Consider the following 22,121-nt stretch of genomic DNA (forward strand, 5'->3'; position numbering starts at 1 on the left):
CGTCATGACGACATGATAGTCTTTGCAAGGAGGAAATAGATACATGACGTCATAATACGTTGTTGTACTGGGATCGTTAATTTGTTTGTAATGGACACCCATCCTGACTGTTAGTTGTGTTCCGGTGTGTCCAATATATTCCTCGACACACCCGTTGCAAATAATGCAGTATAGTAAGTTTGTCGATTTGCATGACATGTTATCATTTACAATAAAATATTTTCGCATTTAAAAGTATTAGATGACTTTGGACAAATCGGAACACAACTAACAGCCAGGATGCGTGTCCATCTCCAACAAATTAACGATCCCAGTACAATAAATGCCCCATGTAGCGAACACTTTGACACCTGTGCTAGAGGCAACTACAGCGTATTTCCATTTTATAAACTTAAAACAGAATCAACGTCCACGAGACTTGCTTAAGAAAACTATTTCATTAAACTGTTTTCTCCTAATCTAAGCAAACTTTAATGAATATAGATATGAAAAATTATGATTGTTAAACATCTTAATTCATCAACTTTTATCCTGCAAATGTTCATCCTTATTTTGTCCAAGTCACCTTTCCCTAACTTTTGTATTATGACGTCATGTATATATTCCCTCCTCGCAAAGACTATCATGACGTCATGACGTCACAATAGACGTATCTAAGATAAACAACTTTGTATCCATTATTAATTTGAATTAACCCCAGGATGGATGTTAAAATTCAGAAAGCGCTAGTGATATAAATATATTTTGGAACTGTATATTTTCCTGCTTTTTTATTGAATTATATATATATATATATATATATATATATATATATATATATATATATGAAATCATGTTTAGATAGACCAATGGTATATAATTATCTGCATTAAGGAGACCGCAGGATTAGGGGGAAAAAATCTGGGCTCCCTAATATTTTAGCATCGTGCAGGTGCCAACTCACTGTACTTTCAAGGATAAATCTTATGTAGTAGTATCTTTAGATTGTACTTTCATAAAATGCGTTATCAGGAGTAGGCGCTTTCAGGTTTTAAGGACAGAAAATAAATTTTAATTATAGACTTTGTATATTGAAAAATAAAGTAAACCTGCCTTAGGGAGACCATCAAAAATCGTTGTGAAAATTCAAAAATCGACTATATGTTTTATTTTCGGTTTTTGAACATTGTTTCTATGACTAATAGGCACATATCTTGACACTTGCTTTATTTAAAATTTTATTATTTAAAAACTTTAAATTTTGTTGTTCGATGAGATTTTCATTTTCACGATTCCGAAATTAACGCTCGGGCTCGGAGTTTTGTGTTCCGTATCCAGTCACATTGAGCGGAAAATGGCGAATTTATCTTACGGGAAGCGCATGGTAAGTTTACAAGGATAAACAAATCAACTATTATTTTTTATAGTGCAAATTAAAATACAGCTATATTTCTGTCGGCTTTAATAAGTATCAATGCGTTCAATGATCAGCTTTTCAAAAAAGCTTGCTGTCTTTTAGCCAAATTTTAAATATGCAACCCAAAGCAACTCTTCAAGAGCAGTAATAATTATAGAATGTTTTCATTATGCATAACTTCACGGGGTTTTTTTTTTGTTGGTTTTTTTTGTTGGTTTTTTTTGTTTTTGTACGTTTCACCAAATCCAGAAATCTCAAGTTTATAGCTAGCACAGCAAGCGTTTATGGTAACGCGAGAAAATTCGGGATGAGGTCAGTACTATGACACAAAAGTTGAACATAGTCTTATATAGGAAAAGATCTCAGATGTATCTGACTGTAGATAAACACTATTGTTTACTTTTTTATTATAATATTTTCCAAATCATTAGTTGATTAAATGAAAATTGATATTGATTAAATTCGTTATTCATTATTAAGGTTCTAACTCTGCACCCAAAATAATCATACATATGTGTAATACTTGAGTTACACGTATACTTAGTGATACTTATTGTATATTTAGTGTATTATTTTACATACATACATGTTAATCCTACACAATATGTATAGGAATGTTCGCCGAAGCGTACTGCGACGTCACGATTCAGGCATGTGTGTAAACTGGTTGGCAGAACCAAAAATTGATAATGGCACTTAGTATGAAGAAGTCTACCGATAACGATATTTTATCAACATATGCGAACTCTTTGTCAGAAGAAGCGAAAAGGAGATATACGGTAAAGTTGCTGTACAACCGTGGTACCTGTTCTCTGCATGATCCTTACCATTTAACGTGAATTGGAGCCAAAGCCCAGGTACCTGGCCAGATCTGACGTTCGGTGATATTTACCTGTACCTGATCGACACACCATCTTTGTTTACAAAGGAGTCTATGAAGGCCTACAAATCATTAGATGCTTACAAGTATGGGACAATATAAATGCATAATTACGATAGTTGTTCTTGTAAATAATTCCTAATGGAATTCATGACTAACGTACTAGTACAGAAGATGTCCGCTGGTTCCCATGATTTACCACTGATGTGTTGACGCTTAATTGCAGATATCCAGAGCTCTCTTCTTGATTCTTGCTTCTTGGGTATGCGGTAAAAGCTTTTCGGACTACTCTTATCAAATTTATTAGCACAGCCTATTACACAACATGACACAACCATCGTTTTGCTCGTGTTTACTCAGCATTCGGCCATTAAACTTTCAAATGTTTTGCCAACCAGTAAGTCACGTGACTGATTTCTGACGTCACGGCGAAAATCCCTATTTATAGAATATTATAATTATGTATGTCAGTTGTATATCGTATGTAGTTATGGTTATAACCTTAAGCAACTGATATCAGATTAAGGGCATACACAACAGTTTTTTCCTACAATGAGATTTTCTTTAAAATTACACCACGTATCATTGAAGATATGAACATTAGATATATGCAAAGAAAATTACCTCATAATGCGCGATTTACAGAGCTATGGGGCCGCCATAAGGGGGTGTTTTTGAAAATACATGAAAAACAGTTTAATCATGTTAATGTTAAATAAAAACTTAAATTTCTTGCAAAGTAAAAGTCAGAACTGCCTTGTTTGAGGTTCATTGTTGAGAGCATTCATTAAATTTATTTTCTTGTAAAAAAATCATTGTGAACTGAATTTCCAATTTTTATGGGGTAAAATTGCAGTTTTTATCATTATTTATACCCTTTTATACAATACATAATCATGATAATGGCAAATTAAAATTTTTCCTCATGATGACAATTTGTTCATAATTTCATATGCTGTAAATGATAATACACGTATATTTATGCTCTTTTCAAAACATGGGGTCAATGCGCTTGTTGTTTTTTTTTTAGATATTTGGCATTATTTAACACTTTTTTCATCTTATTTTTGCCCATGCCAATGAATGGCGCGTTATTTGGCGGACGGCGGCATTGCCATTTACATGCAATTATGATGTACGTTTCCTGCTTTTATTAAATCACTGTGACATTAAAAATGAACTATGATGTTTACCTAGATTGTTACGCGCTGGCGTTTGTTTACATGCCTGTTATGGCTTTGATTGTCCATATATTGTGACGCCATGGCCTTAGTGATAGCAAAACAGAGTTATTTCCCCCTGTAACTATTGTGTATGCCTTTAAGTGGACTCATCTGTACTTTTTCAGTTAAAAGCTGGACTTGAAAGTCAAGGCATTTTGCAAAAGGTGGGTACAATCTTGCATTAAAAGATGATTCCAATGTTCAATCACTTTCATTCTTTGACACCAGAGATATTGTAACTTTCTCTGTCAACTCGTCATTATGTGGGGGTGGGGATATGGTACATGTAATGTAAACAAAGAAAGGAGGCTAACACAAATGCAGAGCCCCCCCCCCCCCCCACCACACACACACAATTCGCAACATGTTTTTCACAGTATGGATAATTAAATATGTATTGCTATATATAGATCTCTTTAGCAAGGCCCTTCTTTGAAACTGTATACATGTACATCTTCTTTCAATATTCAACATTTATCTCGGGGGGGGGGGGTATTGTGATTGGTCAGCAGGTTGGGCAAGTGATTTTTGACATAGCTACTTGCCCTTGGGCAAGTGCATTAAAATTGTATTTGTCAGTCCTTGTGACACTTTTTTGTCAACTTTCCTATGCACTCTGACTCTGCACCCATATGAATGAAATGATACAATTCATGTCATGACCTACCCTCTAGGTCATATCTTTAAGGTCACTAGATCATTTTTTGTTAATTTCTTGTGTGTTCTATATCTCCAACTTATTTAGGATATTTAAAACTTATGTCAACACGATGTGTCATGACTTGCACTATAATCTACAGACCCTGAAACGTGCTACTACACCAGTTGCACGGTACGGTTCGGTACGCTTTATGAACGGTACGGTTCGTTTTCTGAACGGTACGGTTCGTTTCTTGCACGGTACGGTACGCTTCTTGAACGGTATGGTTCGCTTCTTGCTCGGTACAGTTTGCTAAAAATAGCTGCACGCTTTGTGAACGGTTTGCACGTTTTATTAATGAAGTGGGCGTGGCCTGAACGCTTTGACTTCGTATAAATTGTACGTTTCGATAGTTTGTTTTCACTCGATCGGTCTTATTCGGCTCTTTGATTATCGGCTGCAGGATTTGTGGTTGTGTTAGAATGTGCACATGGGGAAATGAGATGTTATTTTTGATTGCTTCGATGGAATAATTCCATATTGATAACGTACATAAAAGTTATGAATAAAAGTTTTTAGAATTTGCTTAAGTCTAAGTCTTAATGGTTGTTATTACGTTTCAATTTGTTTTTCATTTCTCATCAGACATTTATTAATTTACGATTTTATAAAAAGTTGTTACATGAACTGCTCCCCGACATGGGCGTGCGTAAGTGTAAAAACAAAGCGTATTAAGTTTCCGGATATAAATTACAGTGCCTAAATTGGAAAAGTTTTTAAGAAGAAGTGAATTTTGTTTTGAATACACTAAAGTCGCAAATGACACAATGATTATTTTCTGCACTTCACATTTATTGTGATTTATCATCGGCATTATGAAAGATCCAGGATATCTGCACGTGAAGTTTGTACATCCTTTTTTGTCAGCATTCAGTCATTCATAATTAATAATGTTAGATATATGTTGCATTTGTCTTTGAATCAAATAAAATGATGATAATACATATATATTCCTATCCTTTATCACGCGAAGTCCGATTTTCATTTCCCTGACTTTATTTTTGATTACTGAAAATTGAATTAAAAAACATTAACAGAAAAGTAAGGCAAGTGTATAGTTTGCAATAAAAATGTTTCATATACCTTTTCTATATATTGTTGAAATACTTGAAAATGCTGCAATGAATAATTTTTTGCGTCCGATTTGATGCTTTGCATCAATTTAACTTGTTTACATTCTTTTACACATGTATGTATCTATTTATTTCTCTGTCGATGTAATTAAAAATTGTTTATTAGTGTATTTAATAAATCCGCCAATCTACATCTATCTATATGGGTCGTTATCAATGTAGAAGAGAAAAAGATATGTCAAAATTATTGCTAATAAAGTAATGAAAATATTACAGTGTAGAACGTGACAATTTTTCTAATCGGTCTAGAAATTTCTCATATGATTCAGACACTGTACGTAGGAAAGTACATATTGAATACAACAGTAGACAACCATTCGTCTCATAGCGAATTAGAAATCTTCTAACACTTTGCCGCATAGTTTTGAAATCGTACTTTGTTTTAAGCATCTCGGTGATTTTCACAGTTGATAACCCAGCTTCATGATGTTTGAGGATAATGCTTCGAATAGCCAGCGATAGTCTACGACCTCCTTTCCCATCGGGCGCCATTGTGAAAATAATATACTGTGGCTGAAAAAGTGGGTCACGTGACATAAATTGCACGCTTTCTGCACGGTACGGTACGCTTTCGGGCTTTTGGGGGCGGGGTTTGCATAATATTATCCTGCACGCTTTCTGTACGGTACGGTACGCTTTTTGAACGATACGGTTCGTTTCTTGAACGGGACGGTACGTTTCTTGAACGGTACGGTTCGTTTCTTGCACGGAACGGTTCGGTTCGTTTTTAAGGTGTAGTAGCACATTTCAGGGTCTGTACTTTGAGACAGTGCACACCTTTTTATATCCCAATTTATTGAGTGACTTTCTTGAGATATTAAAAGATGGTTAGATGACCAAGTGTTGACTGATATATGATGTTTTCATTTTATGTTTTTATTTGTAACAGAAAGTAAAACGCCTGAAGCCTGAGGAAGATGCCAAATGGTGGTGTCAGGCTGGTCTTGACAAAGATGGGTTCAAAGTAAAATATATATCTGACTATAAAGGTGAGTTTAAACCATATTTATATCATCTTTGCTTGCTCATTTGTTCCTATATTCCTACAAGGCTGAATTCATGCAGGAACAACTCCGCATAAGAAACAAGATCTTAGCCTCAAAATCTAATCTAACGTTCAGATACATAGATGACGTCTTATCTACATGTATTAACCAGTTTTCACGAAAAACTTTGTAAAGCACAGGCCCTTCGGGCTTCCCAGTATAATAATTGTGCAAGCCCGAACAATATTTTGCAGGCCCAAAATGTTTTTTTTTCTAATTTGACCTCTTGTTATCTGCTGATTCTACTCTATAGATACATGCACAGTTCTACTGTAGGAAAATACAGGTCAAGATGATCATAGTTAGAGAACAACTGACATTAAAAGGATTATATTATTTTTCAACATATTAATCCAGTATATGCGAAAGTTTTTGGACCACACAGGACATTCGGTCCTGTGTAATCAATGAACACACCGGACCGAACCAAATTTTGTCAGACCGAAAAACCTAATGTAAAAAAGTGAAACATGTGAAAATGCAAAACCAAGGGAATCTTATTTATTATACTAGTAATACTATACCAGGAATCCCTCCCGTATAATACTTTAGACAGTCCATGCGGTTTTAATCAATTCATTTACGTATTTGGATGTGTGCTATTTTTTTTTTACTTATAACAAACTCCGCATCAAGATAGTAAAGCTCAAAACCGGACATTGAGACATCGGACATTCTGGTCCGGTGTAAAAAATGATGCATCGGACCTGAGGCACTGCACATCGGTCAGGTCCGACGGTCCGATGTCTTTCGCATAGACTGATTAATCTCGCAGATACATCAGCAGCTTATGTTCAACTCTGTTTTGTATACACCACTTACAAAACATTTTGTTTTCTCCAGAATCACTTAAATGTTAGCCAAGGCCCACCCTCGCAGTGTTCGAAATTGGTTTAAAACTTGGTATAGACCACAGGTCTATGCCAAGATAAAATGACTTAGACCTCATCGAATTGGCATAGACCATAACATTGAAAAAATAATAACACAAATTTAAAACATTTTCATTTACTTCTAATATACTTAGAAAGTGTATTTTCTTTCCATTTCTGTAATATCCTTTCCTCATAATGTTTATCAGACATCGACTGACCATGCAAGGCCCTCTTGGATACTTTATTGCTTTAAATCTAGAAAATTGGCATAGACAATTTGGTCTACCTCAATTACAGTTGGCATAGACCAGTGCCATTTGACATAGACTCGGTCTATGGTTAATTTCGAACACTGCCCTCGGTCCAATGGGGCATGAATTTTCGTTTTTTTTCTCCTCGTACGACAGGGGTTTTTTTGGGTTTTTTTATCGGATGGTTGTGATTGTGAAATACGCTTGGGTGGTTTTGAATTTCCCGGACGAGCCCCCTCCCTATACTTCAGAAAAGGCAGCATGGTTGATAATTTTTCTATGCGAAATTTGACTACTAAGTCATGACATTTAGTCTGAGTCAATCTCACGCTTTATTTGTAATATATACAGAACATATAAGAAAACATTTACAGGCCCACCGGACTCCAGGGTTTAATATTTTAAGAAGCCTGATCCCGATTTTACTGGCCTCGGGGATCGGGCCGCTGGTTAACGTCGAAGACTGATTAACAATGATACTGTTTCTAAGTATCTGCATATCATTTATCCTCCTGAGCTTGAGATTAACTCAACTACATGTATGGAATCGCATTGTTCTGCCTCATATTTAGACCTTTTTTTTTAATTTGACAGGCAAGGAAAATTAAACACGAAGATATATGATAAACATGATGATTACAATTTCCCTATTGTCAACTTTCCACACTTGTCAAGCAACATTCCATCTTTTCCCGCGTACGGTGTATTTGTTTCCCAGTTGATTCGCTACGCTAGACATGCTAGAGGAAGCTCTTTGTATAAAGACTTCTTGAACAGATCTGTGTTGCTTGCCAAAAAACTGTTGACACAGGGATACCAAATGCCCAAGCTTATATCATCAATGAAAAAGTTTTATGGGCGACACCACAAACTCGTTAACAGATACAGCATCAGTGTTTCAAAATTGTCTCGTGATATACTCTGCGCTACATAACTAATTTTTCTGGTCTCTTACCTGATTTGACTTTGAGAAATACATGACGAGTGACACGTGGAGCACTCACTCATGAAGTGCTCACTCTTCTGGAACACCTGGCCTCACCCAGGATGATTCTAGGGTTCATGCGTTTCCTTGTTTTTTGTGTGTTTTTATGTGTCGATCGTATTTATTTTCAATTTTGTCCCTGGTCTTTCCATTTTGATTGCCACATTGGTACCTTTTCTTGAATATACTTTAAATAGAGATATTTTTAGGAGGTTTTTAGAAGGTTTGAAATAAGAATTTATGCTTGCTTGTGCTATTATAAATGCTCACCTACATGTAGTAGATTTTGAAAAATCATATTGATATTTTTTGGCACTATTGTGTGTTTGACCCATCAACTCAGACACACATAAGCTTGTAATTGCATGGTATTGTACATGTATGTGATCCTAATAAGTACTTGTATCACCAAATATTGAATCACTGAAATTGAGTGCAAATGAGAAAGAAATGTTATTGCTATACATACAGTGTACTGTTTACTTTAGGTGAACTAATGCTGAGTTGCTTGTGCTCTATTTGTATGAATGCACTTGTTCTTGCATTATGCAGGATTTGGTGTATTTGCCGAAAAAGACTTCAGAGCAGGGGATTTTCTTCCAGAATATGTTGGAGAAATAATTACTGAAGAAGAGGCATTTGAAAGGCAGAGAAAATGTGATGAAAATTATTTTTTTTTTTTACAAGAACAAAGGAAAAAGTATGTGGTAAGTTTTATACATGAATGATGGTAGACATCAGAAAGTGTTTTGTTTTCAGTTTGCAAAGCTCATTGTTGTTTTCTAAATTAAACGACATGTACATGTAAGAACATGATTGATCTTTATTTGGTTAATGCATAATTGAAATAGTTTTTTGTACCGGACTTGACAAAGTCGGGGTAATATGATACCTGTACATGTATTTGCTTTGTGCCTGACTGTCTGTAAAAGTAGTTGCTCATTGCGTGTCTGCCTGATAGTTTTTTATACACCCGTCGAAGACGAGACGTATTATGGTATGGCGTCGTCCGTCTGTCTGTCCGGACCTTGTGGGCAGGATTCAGACTGAACCATAAGCCATAGGACTTTACAACTTGGTACATTTGATCACCATGATGAGAGGAAGATGCCTATTGTTTTTCATGGTCAAAGGTCAAGGTCGTAGTATCACTTTTTAGGAAAACCTTGTGGGCAGGATACAAACCGAACCGTAAGCTCCAGGATGTTTTAACTTGGTATATTTGATCACCATGATGAGAGGAAGATGCCTATTGTTTTTCAAGGTCAAGGTCGTAGTATCACTTTTTAGGAAAACCTTGTGGGCAGGATACAAACTGAACCGTAAGCTCCAGGATATTATAACTTGGTATATTTGATCATCATGATGAGAGGAAGGTGCCTATTGTTTTTCAAAGTCAGAGGTCAAGGTTCTAAGGCTATCCCTCTTTATATCTTGATATCCATTTCTACAAGCATAATAATGAATTAACTCACAGAGGACAGTGCTAACTTCACTAAAATATGAATCCCACTAAAATATGTTTTCCTTGAGCAAAATCTACGGGCGTATTATGCCACATTGGCGTTGCTCTTGTTGGTTTATTTTTCCTCAACTATTTTGTGCAGGATGTTCATACTGTGTACATACTTTGTTACATGTAATACTCTGTCACATACCAAAATTAGGTCACTGCCTTTTGTATTTTGACCTTAACCAATTAAAGAAATTGGGTTTTGGGGAAATATCTCCTCAACTAGTTCAATCAGGATATTCATATTTGGTACATGAGTAGGTATATTGTGTAATATACCATAGTGTTCAATCTAAAGCAATTTAGCATGGCGCGGTGTCATGCCCTTTTCCTGATGCCATGCCCTTTTTTCCCGGCGCCATGCCCCTTTTCTCATTCAAACCTATCGACAACAGAGCGCCATTTATTTCTTTTTGGTAAAAGTAATCTTAAAACTACATTAGACCACTGGTCGTCTCTAACGAAAAAAGAAAGATATAACGAGTTAAGTTCATTCTATGAAATTTAAATTGAGGGAATTTTACATGACCTGAAGTTATGAAATAATGCCCCCCTCCCCCCTATATACTAGTTTTTTCTGAATCTGTGTAATTTTATTTTTGGAAGGCAAGTACATGAAGATGCATATAACACTTTCTCAAAAAGAGAAAGTATATACATGTAGGATGTATTGCAAAGTTATATATATTACTAAATATTGTTGCCTTTAAAATCAAATAATTATGATAACAAAGTGCCCTAAAAATCCGAAAATTGCATAACGTGTGCCCTTTTAAGGCAAAATTTTGTGTGCCTTTTTCTTTCTATACCAAAAGTAGGTCACCGCCACCTATATTTCCATTGTTTGTTTTTTTTACAGAGTTTACAGCCCTTGACACTTAGAATATCTCCAGAATAGTAGATTAATTTTTTCATCGCAACTCCTCTTCAATTGTTTGAGGGAAAATGTTTTGAAACTTTGTAAAAAGTAAAGGCATGATATGAAGATGCACATGGAGGAGGGGCATTATGGTCCATTGTTTTTAATTTTTTTAAAGAGTTACAACCCTTACCACTTTCAATTTTAGTCAAAATATAGGTTAATCTCATAACTTTGCCATTTCTGCTGACTTGCTACCACTTTGAGATACATCTATTTGTCATTTTCAGTATTGATGCTTCAACTCAAGATCATATATGCCAGTATGTCAATGATGGGAACAAGATGGCTAATGCTGTCATGAAACTTTTGACTTTTGAGAGGCCTTGTCTATGCTTGTTTGCTGTCAGAGATATTCAAGAGAAAGAAGAAATACTGTATAACTATGGAGATACTCAGAATCTCTGGTGGAGAAATAAGGTACAGATATTGAAGAAAGCATAATAATTTCTCAATCTACTGTGATTGACTTGATCCATGATATCAAATGTTCAATGAACTGGATTAAATTTCTTTAGATATAAAGTTATATAATGATTTACCCTTGAATTGAGGCATTAATACAAATTTGAAAAGACTTCTTCTCTGAAATTGCTAGGCAAATTTCAACCAAACATGGCAGGAAGCATTATTGCGCGGTGGGGATTCAAATTTGTTCAAATGGTGCCCTTGGCACCTAGGGTTCTGTACTTAAGGGCCAAAAAGGGTGAAAATGTACCATTTCTGAAAAAATCTTCTTTTCAGAAGGCACTGGAAAGAATGATAAGATGTTATGCATGGGGCATCTAAAGGACCATGAGATTCAAGTTCATTCAAGAGAAAACGATCTGCAAACTTTGGGGCCCATATAGGGGGTTCAAAGTTTGACGTAGGCTTATATAGGAAATAAGATTTAAAAAATTGTGAAAGTACATGGCAGAACCACTTGATATTTTGCATGAAGCTTCCTAGCAACAAAAATTGTTAAAGTGATACTGGTTTGTCAACTTGTCGACTGCCCATAAGGGGATGGGTGGGGATGGGGTAGTGGTTTCAAATTTTACCCATGGGGGTAGGTTCAAAGTTAAACATATGCTTATATAGGTAAAGATATTAAAAAAAAATATTCTGCGAAAGTACTAATAAGACTGGACATGAGAGGCCTCATGATTAAAAATGTGATCCCATAACCACTTTGACATGGAGGCCCCTATACAGTAAAAGATATAAAAATGTTCTTCTGTGAAAGTACATGTACTAAGCAGAATGATTAGATATTTTGCATGAACTTCCCAGCAACAAGAGGAGTCAAATTATTCAAGGGAAATCAATCCATTGACTTAAGCATGTTAAGGGCCTGCAAGTGGATGAAAGTTTAACAAAGTCTTATACTGGAAAAGATATAAATTGTCTTTAGTGGAAGTACTGAGCAGAATGACTTGGTATATTCCATAAAGCTTTCTAGCAACTTTTATGTTTAGGTGAGCATTGTGGGCCATTGGCCTCTTGTTTATATATAGCTGTATTATAGGTAGTTACAAATTGTAAATTTCCAATTTTTCTGCTGAAGTGGGGAAATGGTGTCACTTGGACATATCTAATACTATCTTTGCAGTTAGATTTCTTAATTTTTTACCCCTCTGCCAATTTTGGCCTAAGGGTATTGTCAACACAAAGTCAGATGGGAGTGTATTAGTGTTTGTGTGTGTGTGCATTAGACTATTGTTTCCAGGCCATACATCCTTTGATTTTGGAGTAAGACCACTGAATCTTACTAGGATGTTCACTTACATAGGGTAGATGTGCATTTCAGGGTCAAATGTCAGGTTGACATTTGGGGAGGTTACTATAACTTAAAATAGCAAAATTGTTTTAGGAAAATATTTCCTAAACTATAAAAGATGGATCATTGAACTTTGGTAGGATGTTTACTCAGATAGAGTAGATATGCCTTTTGGGGTCAAAGTATCAATTTGACCTTTGGGGAGGTCAATGTAAATTAAAATAGAAAAATCTTAAGTATAGGAGATGGATCATTGAAACTTGGTAGGATCTTTACTGATATAGTTTATATTTGTTTTTTGGGGTTAAAATGTAAATTTGACCTTTGGAGAGATCACTATTATTAAAAATAACAAATTTGTTTACTAAAAATAGCAAATTAGCTATCTCCTAAACTATAGAAGATGGATCATTGAACTTTCTCAGGATGTTTACTCAGATAAGGTAGATGTTGGGGTCAAAATGTGAATTTGACCTTTGGGGAGGTCACTGTTACATGTACTGAAAATATTAAAAAAAGTCTTAAATTTAGAAGATTATTGAAACTTGGTAGGATGTTAATCAGATATGGTAGATTAGCCTTTTTGTGTCAATATGTCAAAATGCTGAGGGTTAATCTGCAAGTTTGGAGAACCTATTTTTATTTTACTCATGACCGTTCATTCCTTACCATGAGTTGGCATTGTATCATTTTATACTCTTTTTCAGTGGAACATACATGTAATGGAAACACAGAAAATGATGAAAATGGACAGGGTGACTATGAGGGAAGCAGTAGCTGCAGCAACCAAAGGAACAAGTCAGGTAAAGCTGTTAATCAATTATGTCTCCCCCAGCAAAAGGAGTACAACAATATACCATGGTGTTATAAATTGTGATACAGAAGTTTCGGTTTGATTCATGATACATGCATGTTAATCCACCCAAATGATATGGCTCCATTTCATTTTTAACTCACTATAGCTGAAAGCTCATGTGAGGTTTTTTGATTAGTTTGTCTGTCATCCGTCAGTCTGTAAACTTTCCACATTTTCAATTTCTTCTCCAGGCCAATTTCAACCAAACTTGGCAAAACGTATCATTGCGCGATGGGGATTCAAGTGTGTTCAAATGGTGTCCCTAGTCACAGGGTTCTGTGCTTATGGGCCCAAATGGTTAAAAAGGTACCATTCTTAAAAAATCATCTTGTCATAAAGCACTGGAGAGAATGAATTGATATTATGCACGGGGCATATAAGCGACCATGAGGTTCAAGTATATTGTTACTGGTTCTATCCTCCACCAATAAAAACTGGACACCATTGTATGATGGAAAATTGTTGAGTGTGGCAAAAAAAACAAACAAACAAAATCAGGGAATGAAAAAAGGTGTCATCAATGTAGTTAAGACAGTAAAAGATGTCTCTTGCAGATGTGAATATGGCATTTTTCCATAAAATAAAGCATCCCACATGACTATGCTATCTTCACTTGAGGGCACAAAAAGCAACATGATCATCCTTGCACTTCCAAACTTGGATTTTAACATTTTTTTGCATGAGAAGCAAAAAAAATTAACAGTAAAGAATTTAAGAATATGTGAGGTAACCATAAATGCATCAACAACTAGTGCAGATGTTGCAAATTGAATTAATTTTGGTAGATTTGGCCGTTGTGGTACTTAGGTTTAAGTATATCGGGGCACCTATTAATACTAGCTAGTGGGTTCAAACTTTTTTTTTGGTAGGGCACTGGCTTTTAAATCTGAAGGTTGTATTTGAGACTTAGTGATACTTCCTAACAATTACACTTCATTTCTTTCACAGTAAAGTGGTAATTGGAGGACGCACAGCTTTTGCAGGAGCAATTTTAGGATTTAGCATAAATTCATTCATGATTCGCTCAAATTTTTGCTAGGAAGAAGTTTTGCTTTTGTAGCATGATACAAAAATGATGATCAAATAGATTTTGAGTGTATTTTACAACTAATTTAATCTCCTTATGATGTTGAATGTTTGGCCGGGTTGCAGAACCTGCATTCAGCTTTGAAGTATGGTGAATGCCAGGTGATCAGCTGGCTGAGCGGACCACTTGTGCATGCAATGTACTTTGTGTAATCAAATCATCTCACACCTCTAACTTGACATCCTTCAAACTTTGTACAATTGTATGGAGACATTAAAGATGTATTTTTGACTTTTTGGAAGCGCTCTGACATTTTTCCAAAATTTACATTTAGTTGAACTTTGTCACTTTCACAACTTGTTTTGAAATAGACAGTACCTACTTTGTAAAATTGACTCCTCTCATAGCGTTTACTTTACATTGTTCAGACCTTGCTTGTACCGTTGTAATGAACACATTGAAGATATGTATGTGATTTTTAGGAACTGTTCAGACATTTTTTGGAAAAGTTTACATGCAGTTGAACTTTGTATTTTTCTCAGTATGTTATTAACTCCTCTCACAGCTTTTATTTGATATTCTTCAGACCATGTACAGTTGTAATGGACACGAAGAAAATCTGCATGTGGCACTTTAGAAGTGTGCTACATGTTCATATCTTTGTAATTTTCCCAGCATGATATCTAAAGGCATGGCCTAAAATATTTCATTTTATGTCAGTGAATAATGTATTAAATCAACCATGCCATTTTGGCCAATTTTAGTATTTCTTGAAACCAACCCTAACCTTAACGTCTATACCTGTAGTCTGTAATGCATATTTAAATATATTTCAGGTTCTGTTCAGGAGTCCCTAAATGGTATTCAATGTTCTGCAATGCTTCCAGGTATAGTTATGATTTCATTGTTCTTTCGAATAATTTAATCAGTGCTTTAACATGAAGATGTTTAATAAGCTCTGTTTTAATGTGATGAAACTTTGAAACTTGAACACAAGGATTGTAAAAACTGTATTCTCAGATATTTGAGTCATCTGTTTTTCTCTCTTGATCATTTCTTTTTACCTCATTTTGGGTATTGATCTACATAACATTCTAAGTTACATTTCGGGAAATATTGCCTTTTACAATTTACTGACTTCTTAATTTCCTAATGAATAAGTAGACTACTGATGAATTCCATTCAATTTTAGAGGAAACTTGTTATGTTAATGAAGAAGATACTAACGGTGATGATGAACAGGTGGAATCAGTTCAAAAGAATGTTCCTAGGACATCTAGAAAATGCTCAGGCAAGAATTAAGTTTCATATTATATTTGCTCTACTGTTCTTAAACAATTGGATTATGCAATTTAATCAACTTTTGCTTATAAACCGAAGCCATTGAGGTGTCATTCCATGTTCTGTCATCTTTTAACTGTCCATTCATCCAGAACTGTATTACTTTTGTTACTGCTTCTCAAAGGGCAAGGTCTCTGGCTTGAGTACAACTGCAGTTAACATTTTTATACGCCCGTCTTAAGACGGGACGTATTTGGTATAGCGTTCATGTCCGTCCGTCTGTTAGCTTTTTCATGTCCGACCCGTAACTTAAATACTACAAGGCCTAGAATCATCAAACTTTGTCTGTAGATACATCTTGGGTAGAAGGTGTGTCGCACATTAAAACCAGGTCACTGTGACTTTTCATTAAGAAGATATGGCCATATATGGCAAAAACTTGTCCGGCTCATAACTTGAAAACTATTAGACCTAGACCTAGAATCACCAAAATTGGTCAACTAATGCATCTTAGGTAGAAGGTGTGTCGCATCCTACTTTAAGGTCACTGTGACATTTAATTAAGGTGATATAAAAAAAGAATGTTTTAATGGGTACAATCTATACTGTTAACAATATGTGACGAGCGTATCATGTGCCGTGGCGGTGCACTTTATTAAATGTGTAAACAAGGCATCACACCTTCATTTAAATTAGAACATGGATATATTTAACATGGATGACATTATGTGAGAATACCAATAAAAACATGGATGCCATTATATACATGTAGCTGAAAAATTGTTGAGTGTGGAGATAAACAATCAATAATCTCATAAAAACAAAGCAAATACAGAGGACAAGTTTGACTTTGATGACATATTATGCTAGAAATACTGCCCTTGAAAATTTTAATTCCACCACTTTTAACTTCAGATGAAATATCAGAATGTGATATGTTGGATTTACATTTAGTGCAAAAGTATATTGAGCAAAGATGAAGGTCAAAATTGTTTTAAAGTTGATGGTATTTGTCTTTTCAAAGTTACTGTCCTTGAATTGTTAGATTTTAATAATCATTGTTAAAGTGAATGATAATTGTATTATGGGTCAGTACAAGGAATTTTTGAGATGAGCAGTAGGGAAACAAACAAATTGTCTTCTCAGAAAGACTTACTGTAGTTTCATCATTTTTTGTCGATCATCAATTTTCGTGGATTTTGTTGTTGACTTCATACATGAATTCAAATGTTCAACGAAATGTTATAATTACCTATATATGTTAAATATAAAACATTCATCCATGAATTCAAATATCCTAGAATCTAAGCATCTTTGCTTGAACCGAAGCACCTACTGAAAACCATGGAATTCCATGACCGGGAATATTAATGAAACCAAAGTAACTATTTTCAGTAAAGCTTCTCAAGAAAATACAGCTTTGCCCCATCCATCTCACTGTGTTGTACTGTTATTGCTTCTTGCTGGTTTACACCAGTAAAATCAACACAACCACCAACAGCCATAAAACAGATTTGTAATGTTAGACAAGCTAGATGGCAACATTTAAAAAGACATAACTTTCATATTTTGGAAGACACATTATTTCGTTTTGGTGTTCAAATTATAATGCATTTACAGTTAATATAAAATCATACTTTTTGTTGTAGTGAAATGGTCAAGAGAAGATAGCATTATTGTAAGAAATCATTTTAGGGACTTTGTATATCAGACTGCCATCTGCTCCACAAATGAGAGACCACTGCAAAGTAAGCATTTGTAATGAATACATGTAATGTAAATATATATAGAATGGAAATGATTACATGAAGGTTGTGAGATAAGATCGTAATGAATTTTATTATGATCTCCCTTAGTTTACCAAGGTTGTGATTAAGGGCTAATTATACCCCCACAAGGATAGGGGGTATACTGTTTTACCCTTGTGTGTCATTCCATCCGTCTGTCCATCATTCCATCTGTAACACCTTTCTGTTTGCTATATCTCAAAAATTATACAACTTAACATCTTAGAATTTTGTACATAGCTTTATATGGATGAGATGTATTGTGAGATGCAATTTCAGATCCATCGGACATCTACTTCCTGTTTGCCGAAAACTTTGAATTTTTCGTATGCAGTGGTCAGATACAACATTTTTCGTAACATATTTCTCAGCAACTATACATCACAGGCTACTGATATTTTGCATGAAGATTTATATAGTATGATGTATTTAGGGATGCATTTTCAGATCCATTGGACAACTTCCTGTTTGCTGAGAACTTGGATGTTTAGAGCGGGGGTATCACTAGTGAGCATTGGCTCACAGATTCCTTGTTTTCATTAAAAATAATTTGGAATTAAATGTGTATAGGACATCTTTGGTTTCTTTTGTAGGCAAAGAGGTCATTCTTCAATTTCTCACAACAACTAACTTACAGAGCATCAGAGGTTTAACTGCACATGAACAATACACCAAAGTCAGAACAAAGCTATTTAATGACAGACTGTGAGAACAAAAACAGCAACATCCATGACAAAAATGTCAGGAACAAAGTAAAAGCAATAAACAGATTTTAGATCTACAGTTGAAGCTGATACATTACCCTATTGTCTGTCCATCTGTTGTCATTTCTTGTCATCACATTTCCTTCTAAGTTAACGAGAAGATTTGCATGAGACTTTACCGGAATGATTTCCTAGTGATTTAGTTGGTTCTAATGAATTTTATGGAGTTCAACCCCTAAGGAGCCATGACTTAAAAAGTCATCACATTTCCTCCTAGGTCATTGATTGGAATTTGATAAAACTGAACAAGAATGATCCCCTAGTTTCCAAGATTTCTGAATGTCACTTTCCTTTTTATTCTTTGAGCATAAGGGTTAAAGCTTGAATTGAGACATGGTCTATGTCTTTGAGGTCAAAAGGTCAAGGTCACTGGCCTGAATGAATACTTATATTTTACAGTTTATAGCTCTACTGAGCTTATGTGATACCCTGTCGTCTATCCATCTGTAAACTTAAGGTTCTTTGCATGGAACAGATTTTGATAAAACTCATAAAATGAGCTGGTAGTGGTCTAGATGGTACAAATCCAATTTTATTGGGTTCTGACCCCTAGGGGTCGAATAAGGGGCCACACCCTTAAAACTTGTAATAGCATCTCCTGAGGTAATGAATGGATTTTGATCATACCTACCTAGAATGATTCCCTAGTAGTTTAGTTGGTCTTAAATTTTCATAGGGGTCTGACCCTCAGGGGCCCAGTTAACTGCCACATCCCAAAAAGTTTGTTATTTGCCTCTCCTCCTAGGTTATAAGTTGCATTTTGAGGAAACTTACTATGAATGATACCTGACTAGTGTGATTGGTTCAAATAAGCTCTCATGGTGGTCCTACCCCTAAGGGCTTAGTAAGGGTGAACCCTAAAAAATTGTTATTGCATCTCTTCCTACATTATTGGTTGGATATTGATAAAACTTACTCAGAATAATCCCCAAGTGGTCTAGTTGGTTTTATAAATTTTTATGGGGGTCAGAACTCCAGTTCCCACTTAGGGGCCAAGCCCTAAAAAGTTTGGTATCACAACTTCTCCTAGGTTTTTGGTTGTGTTTTGATGAAACATACCCAGAATTTTCCCTTATTGGTCTAATTAGACCTTATAAATTTTCATGGGGGTCCGTTCCCTATGGGCCTATTTAAGGGCCACCCCAAAAGTTCTCCTAAGGCAATGGATGGATGTTGATAAAACATACAGCATAATCCTCTAATGGTGTAGTTGGTCCTAATGAATTTTTATCGGGGTCAGACCTCTAGGGATCCCATTAGGCACCTCAAGTTTGTTGTCCCATTTCCTACTCCTAGGTATTTGGTTCGATTTTGATGAAACTTATGCAAATTGATCCCCTAGAAGATTATTTGTTCTTATGAATTTCATAGGAATTGACCCAGTTAATGGCCATCCCCAAAAAAGATTATTATTGCATCTCCTTCTATGTCATTGGCTGGATTTTGATAAAACTTTCGCAGAATAATCCCCTAGTGGTGTAGTTTGTCCTTATGAATTTTCATGGGGCTCTTGACCCAGTCTGACAAAGTAAGAGGCAACCCCTTAATAAGTCTGTCATTGAATCTTTTCTCAGGTTTTTGGTTGGATTTTGGAGAAACTTTCCCAGATTGATCATCTGGTGGTCTAGTTGATCCTTATGAATTTTCATAGGTGTCTGACTGTAGGGGCCAAGTAAGGGTAATCACATCTCCCAGGTTATTAGTTGGAATTTGATGAAACTTACTCAGAATAATCGTCTAGTGCTTTAGTTGGTGCTAATGAATTATCATGGGTGTCCTACCCCTACAAGCCCAATCAGGGACCACACCCAAAAAGTAATGATGGCATCCTCCTATGTTATTGGTTGGATTTTGTTGAAACTGACCAAGAATGATCCCCTAGTGTTGTAGTTGGTCCTAAAAAAAATCCATCCTTAGGGGCCCAGTAAGAGGTCACATTCAAAAGAGTATGTTATTGCATTTTCTCCTAAGATACCAGCTGGATTTTGATGAAACTTGCCCTCAATGATCCCCTGATGTAGTTTGTCCCAATTCTTATGTGGACAAGTCCCAAGGAACAAAGTTAATGCTATGCCTAAGTAAATTTTAAGAATTTAATTATTTCTGCATATGTCAGTAGAGCATCAGGTCCTCTTGGACCTTTCATGAACATGCTGTAACCTACCTACAGGTGGGGATACTCATTTAAATTTCACTTTAAATAATATAATCATGTTGTCATGAATTCTTAAAATGCTTTATGTACATCTCTGAGAAATCATAGTTACTTTTTAAATTGCAATAATGTCTTATATACTGGGAGATTGTTTCAATAAATGTTAAAATGTTGCTGTATGATTTGTTTTCTGTCAACTTATGTAGATTAACCTGAGGAAACTAGGTTCTGTTAAAGGAAAAATCTAGATTTAAATTTAGTTTTGCTCAACAACTTCTCCTGTGGTTTGTCTTGTTTTTCAACAGAAGTCATCATTTTATGATTGGTTTTCAGAATTATTGTACATGAATTAGAAATACTAGGTAAGGTCAAATATTCAACAGAAATATTTTTGAAGTGAAATAGGACTGCAAATGAAGTCTGAAAGATTCATGAAAGAGAAAACTTGTGTACACTAAGACCAAGAATCTTACTGAAGCTGCCTTGATGAGAGGCCAATATACATTGTATATATCACAAGGCCAGGCACTCCTATATTCAATTTTCAAGGGGAAGACATTGTTTTTGTACTTTCTGTCCACCTGTCTGTCATAAAATCTTGTAAACACTTCTCCTTCTATATGGCTTATTTATAGGATAGACTTGAAACTTTGCAAAATGCTTCATTGCCATTTAAAGATATGCATATTATCTAGACGTGAGGATCCAATTATTTTCCTAAAAGTTAAAATGGATCTAAGCGGGGTGGAAGGTGTAAAATAGCTTGTGAACACTCCTCCTCCAATATTGCTTATCTGATAGATTTGAAACCTTGTACAATTCTTCATTACCATTTGAAGATGTGCATATCGTCAGGATATGAGGATCCAATTATTTTTGTGCAAGTTGTAGTAGATCGAAGAGGTGGGAGGTATGAAATAGATTGTGTAGGCTTATCATATAGCCTTGAAACTTTGTACAATGCTTCATTACCATTTGAAGATGTAACTACCATCAGGATTTGATGATTCAATTATTTTTGTCTAAGATATAGTGGATCTAAGAGGGGTGAAAGGTAAAAAATCTCTTGCGAACTCTTCTCCTCATACATCACTTATCACATAGCCTTGGAAACCTTGTAAGATGCTTCATTACCTTTTGAAGATTTGCATGGTGTCAGTATATGAGGATCCATATATTTTTGTACACTTATAGTGGATCCAAGAGGAGTAGAAGGTATAAAATAGCTTGTAAACACTTCTCGTACATCAATTATTGCATAGCCTTGAAATATTGTACAATGCTTCATTACCTTTGTAATGCCCATATCATCAGTATATGAGGATGGAATTATTTTTGTACAAATTATATTGGATCTAAAAGGGGTGGTAGCTTATGAATGCTTCTCCTCATAAATCACTTAACGCATAACCTTGAAACTTTGTACAATGTTTCATTGCTAATTGAAAATGTGCATATTAGAAGGGAATGAAGATCCATTATTTTTTTAAAACGTTATAGTGGATCTAAGAGTGGTGGAGGATATAAAATAGCTTGTGAATGCCTTTCCTCCTATATTGCTAGTTGCA

The 22,121-nt window shown here is 35.3% G+C and overlaps 2 protein-coding genes across 2 annotated transcripts; both read left to right on the top strand.

Moving 5' to 3' along the window:
- Positions 1-1,218: 1,218 nt before the first annotated feature.
- LOC125674370 (histone-lysine N-methyltransferase PR-Set7-like) lies at positions 1,219-14,997 on the top strand. The gene is given in 8 exon segments (XM_056146914.1): positions 1,219-1,363; positions 3,625-3,663; positions 6,222-6,321; positions 9,042-9,160; positions 9,162-9,196; positions 11,152-11,341; positions 13,391-13,486; positions 14,488-14,997. Coding segments are annotated over 8 exon segments (612 nt in total). The 5' UTR covers positions 1,219-1,333; the 3' UTR covers positions 14,491-14,997.
- A 94-nt stretch (positions 14,998-15,091) lies between these two features.
- Positions 15,092-20,726, top strand: LOC130049416 (uncharacterized). Its single transcript, XM_056146916.1, has 4 exons — positions 15,092-15,453; positions 15,759-15,857; positions 17,497-17,595; positions 18,228-20,726. Exons 1-4 carry the CDS (start codon positions 15,444-15,446, stop codon positions 18,341-18,343), a joined length of 324 nt encoding a protein of 107 aa, XP_056002891.1. The 5' UTR covers positions 15,092-15,443; the 3' UTR covers positions 18,344-20,726.
- The last annotated feature ends 1,395 nt before the right edge of the window (positions 20,727-22,121 follow it).

Source organism: Ostrea edulis, chromosome 8, assembly GCF_947568905.1.
Source record: "Ostrea edulis chromosome 8, xbOstEdul1.1, whole genome shotgun sequence".
NCBI classification, from domain to species: Eukaryota; Metazoa; Mollusca; class Bivalvia; order Ostreida; family Ostreidae; genus Ostrea; species Ostrea edulis.

Coding starts and splice junctions, on each gene's coding strand:
- LOC130049416 (XM_056146916.1), top strand. Junction 15,858..17,496: donor GACATCTAGAAAATGCTCAG/GCAAGAATTAAG, acceptor TTTTTGTTGTAG/TGAAATGGTCAAGAGAAGAT. Junction 17,596..18,227: donor AAATGAGAGACCACTGCAAA/GTAAGCATTTGT, acceptor TTTCTTTTGTAG/GCAAAGAGGTCATTCTTCAA.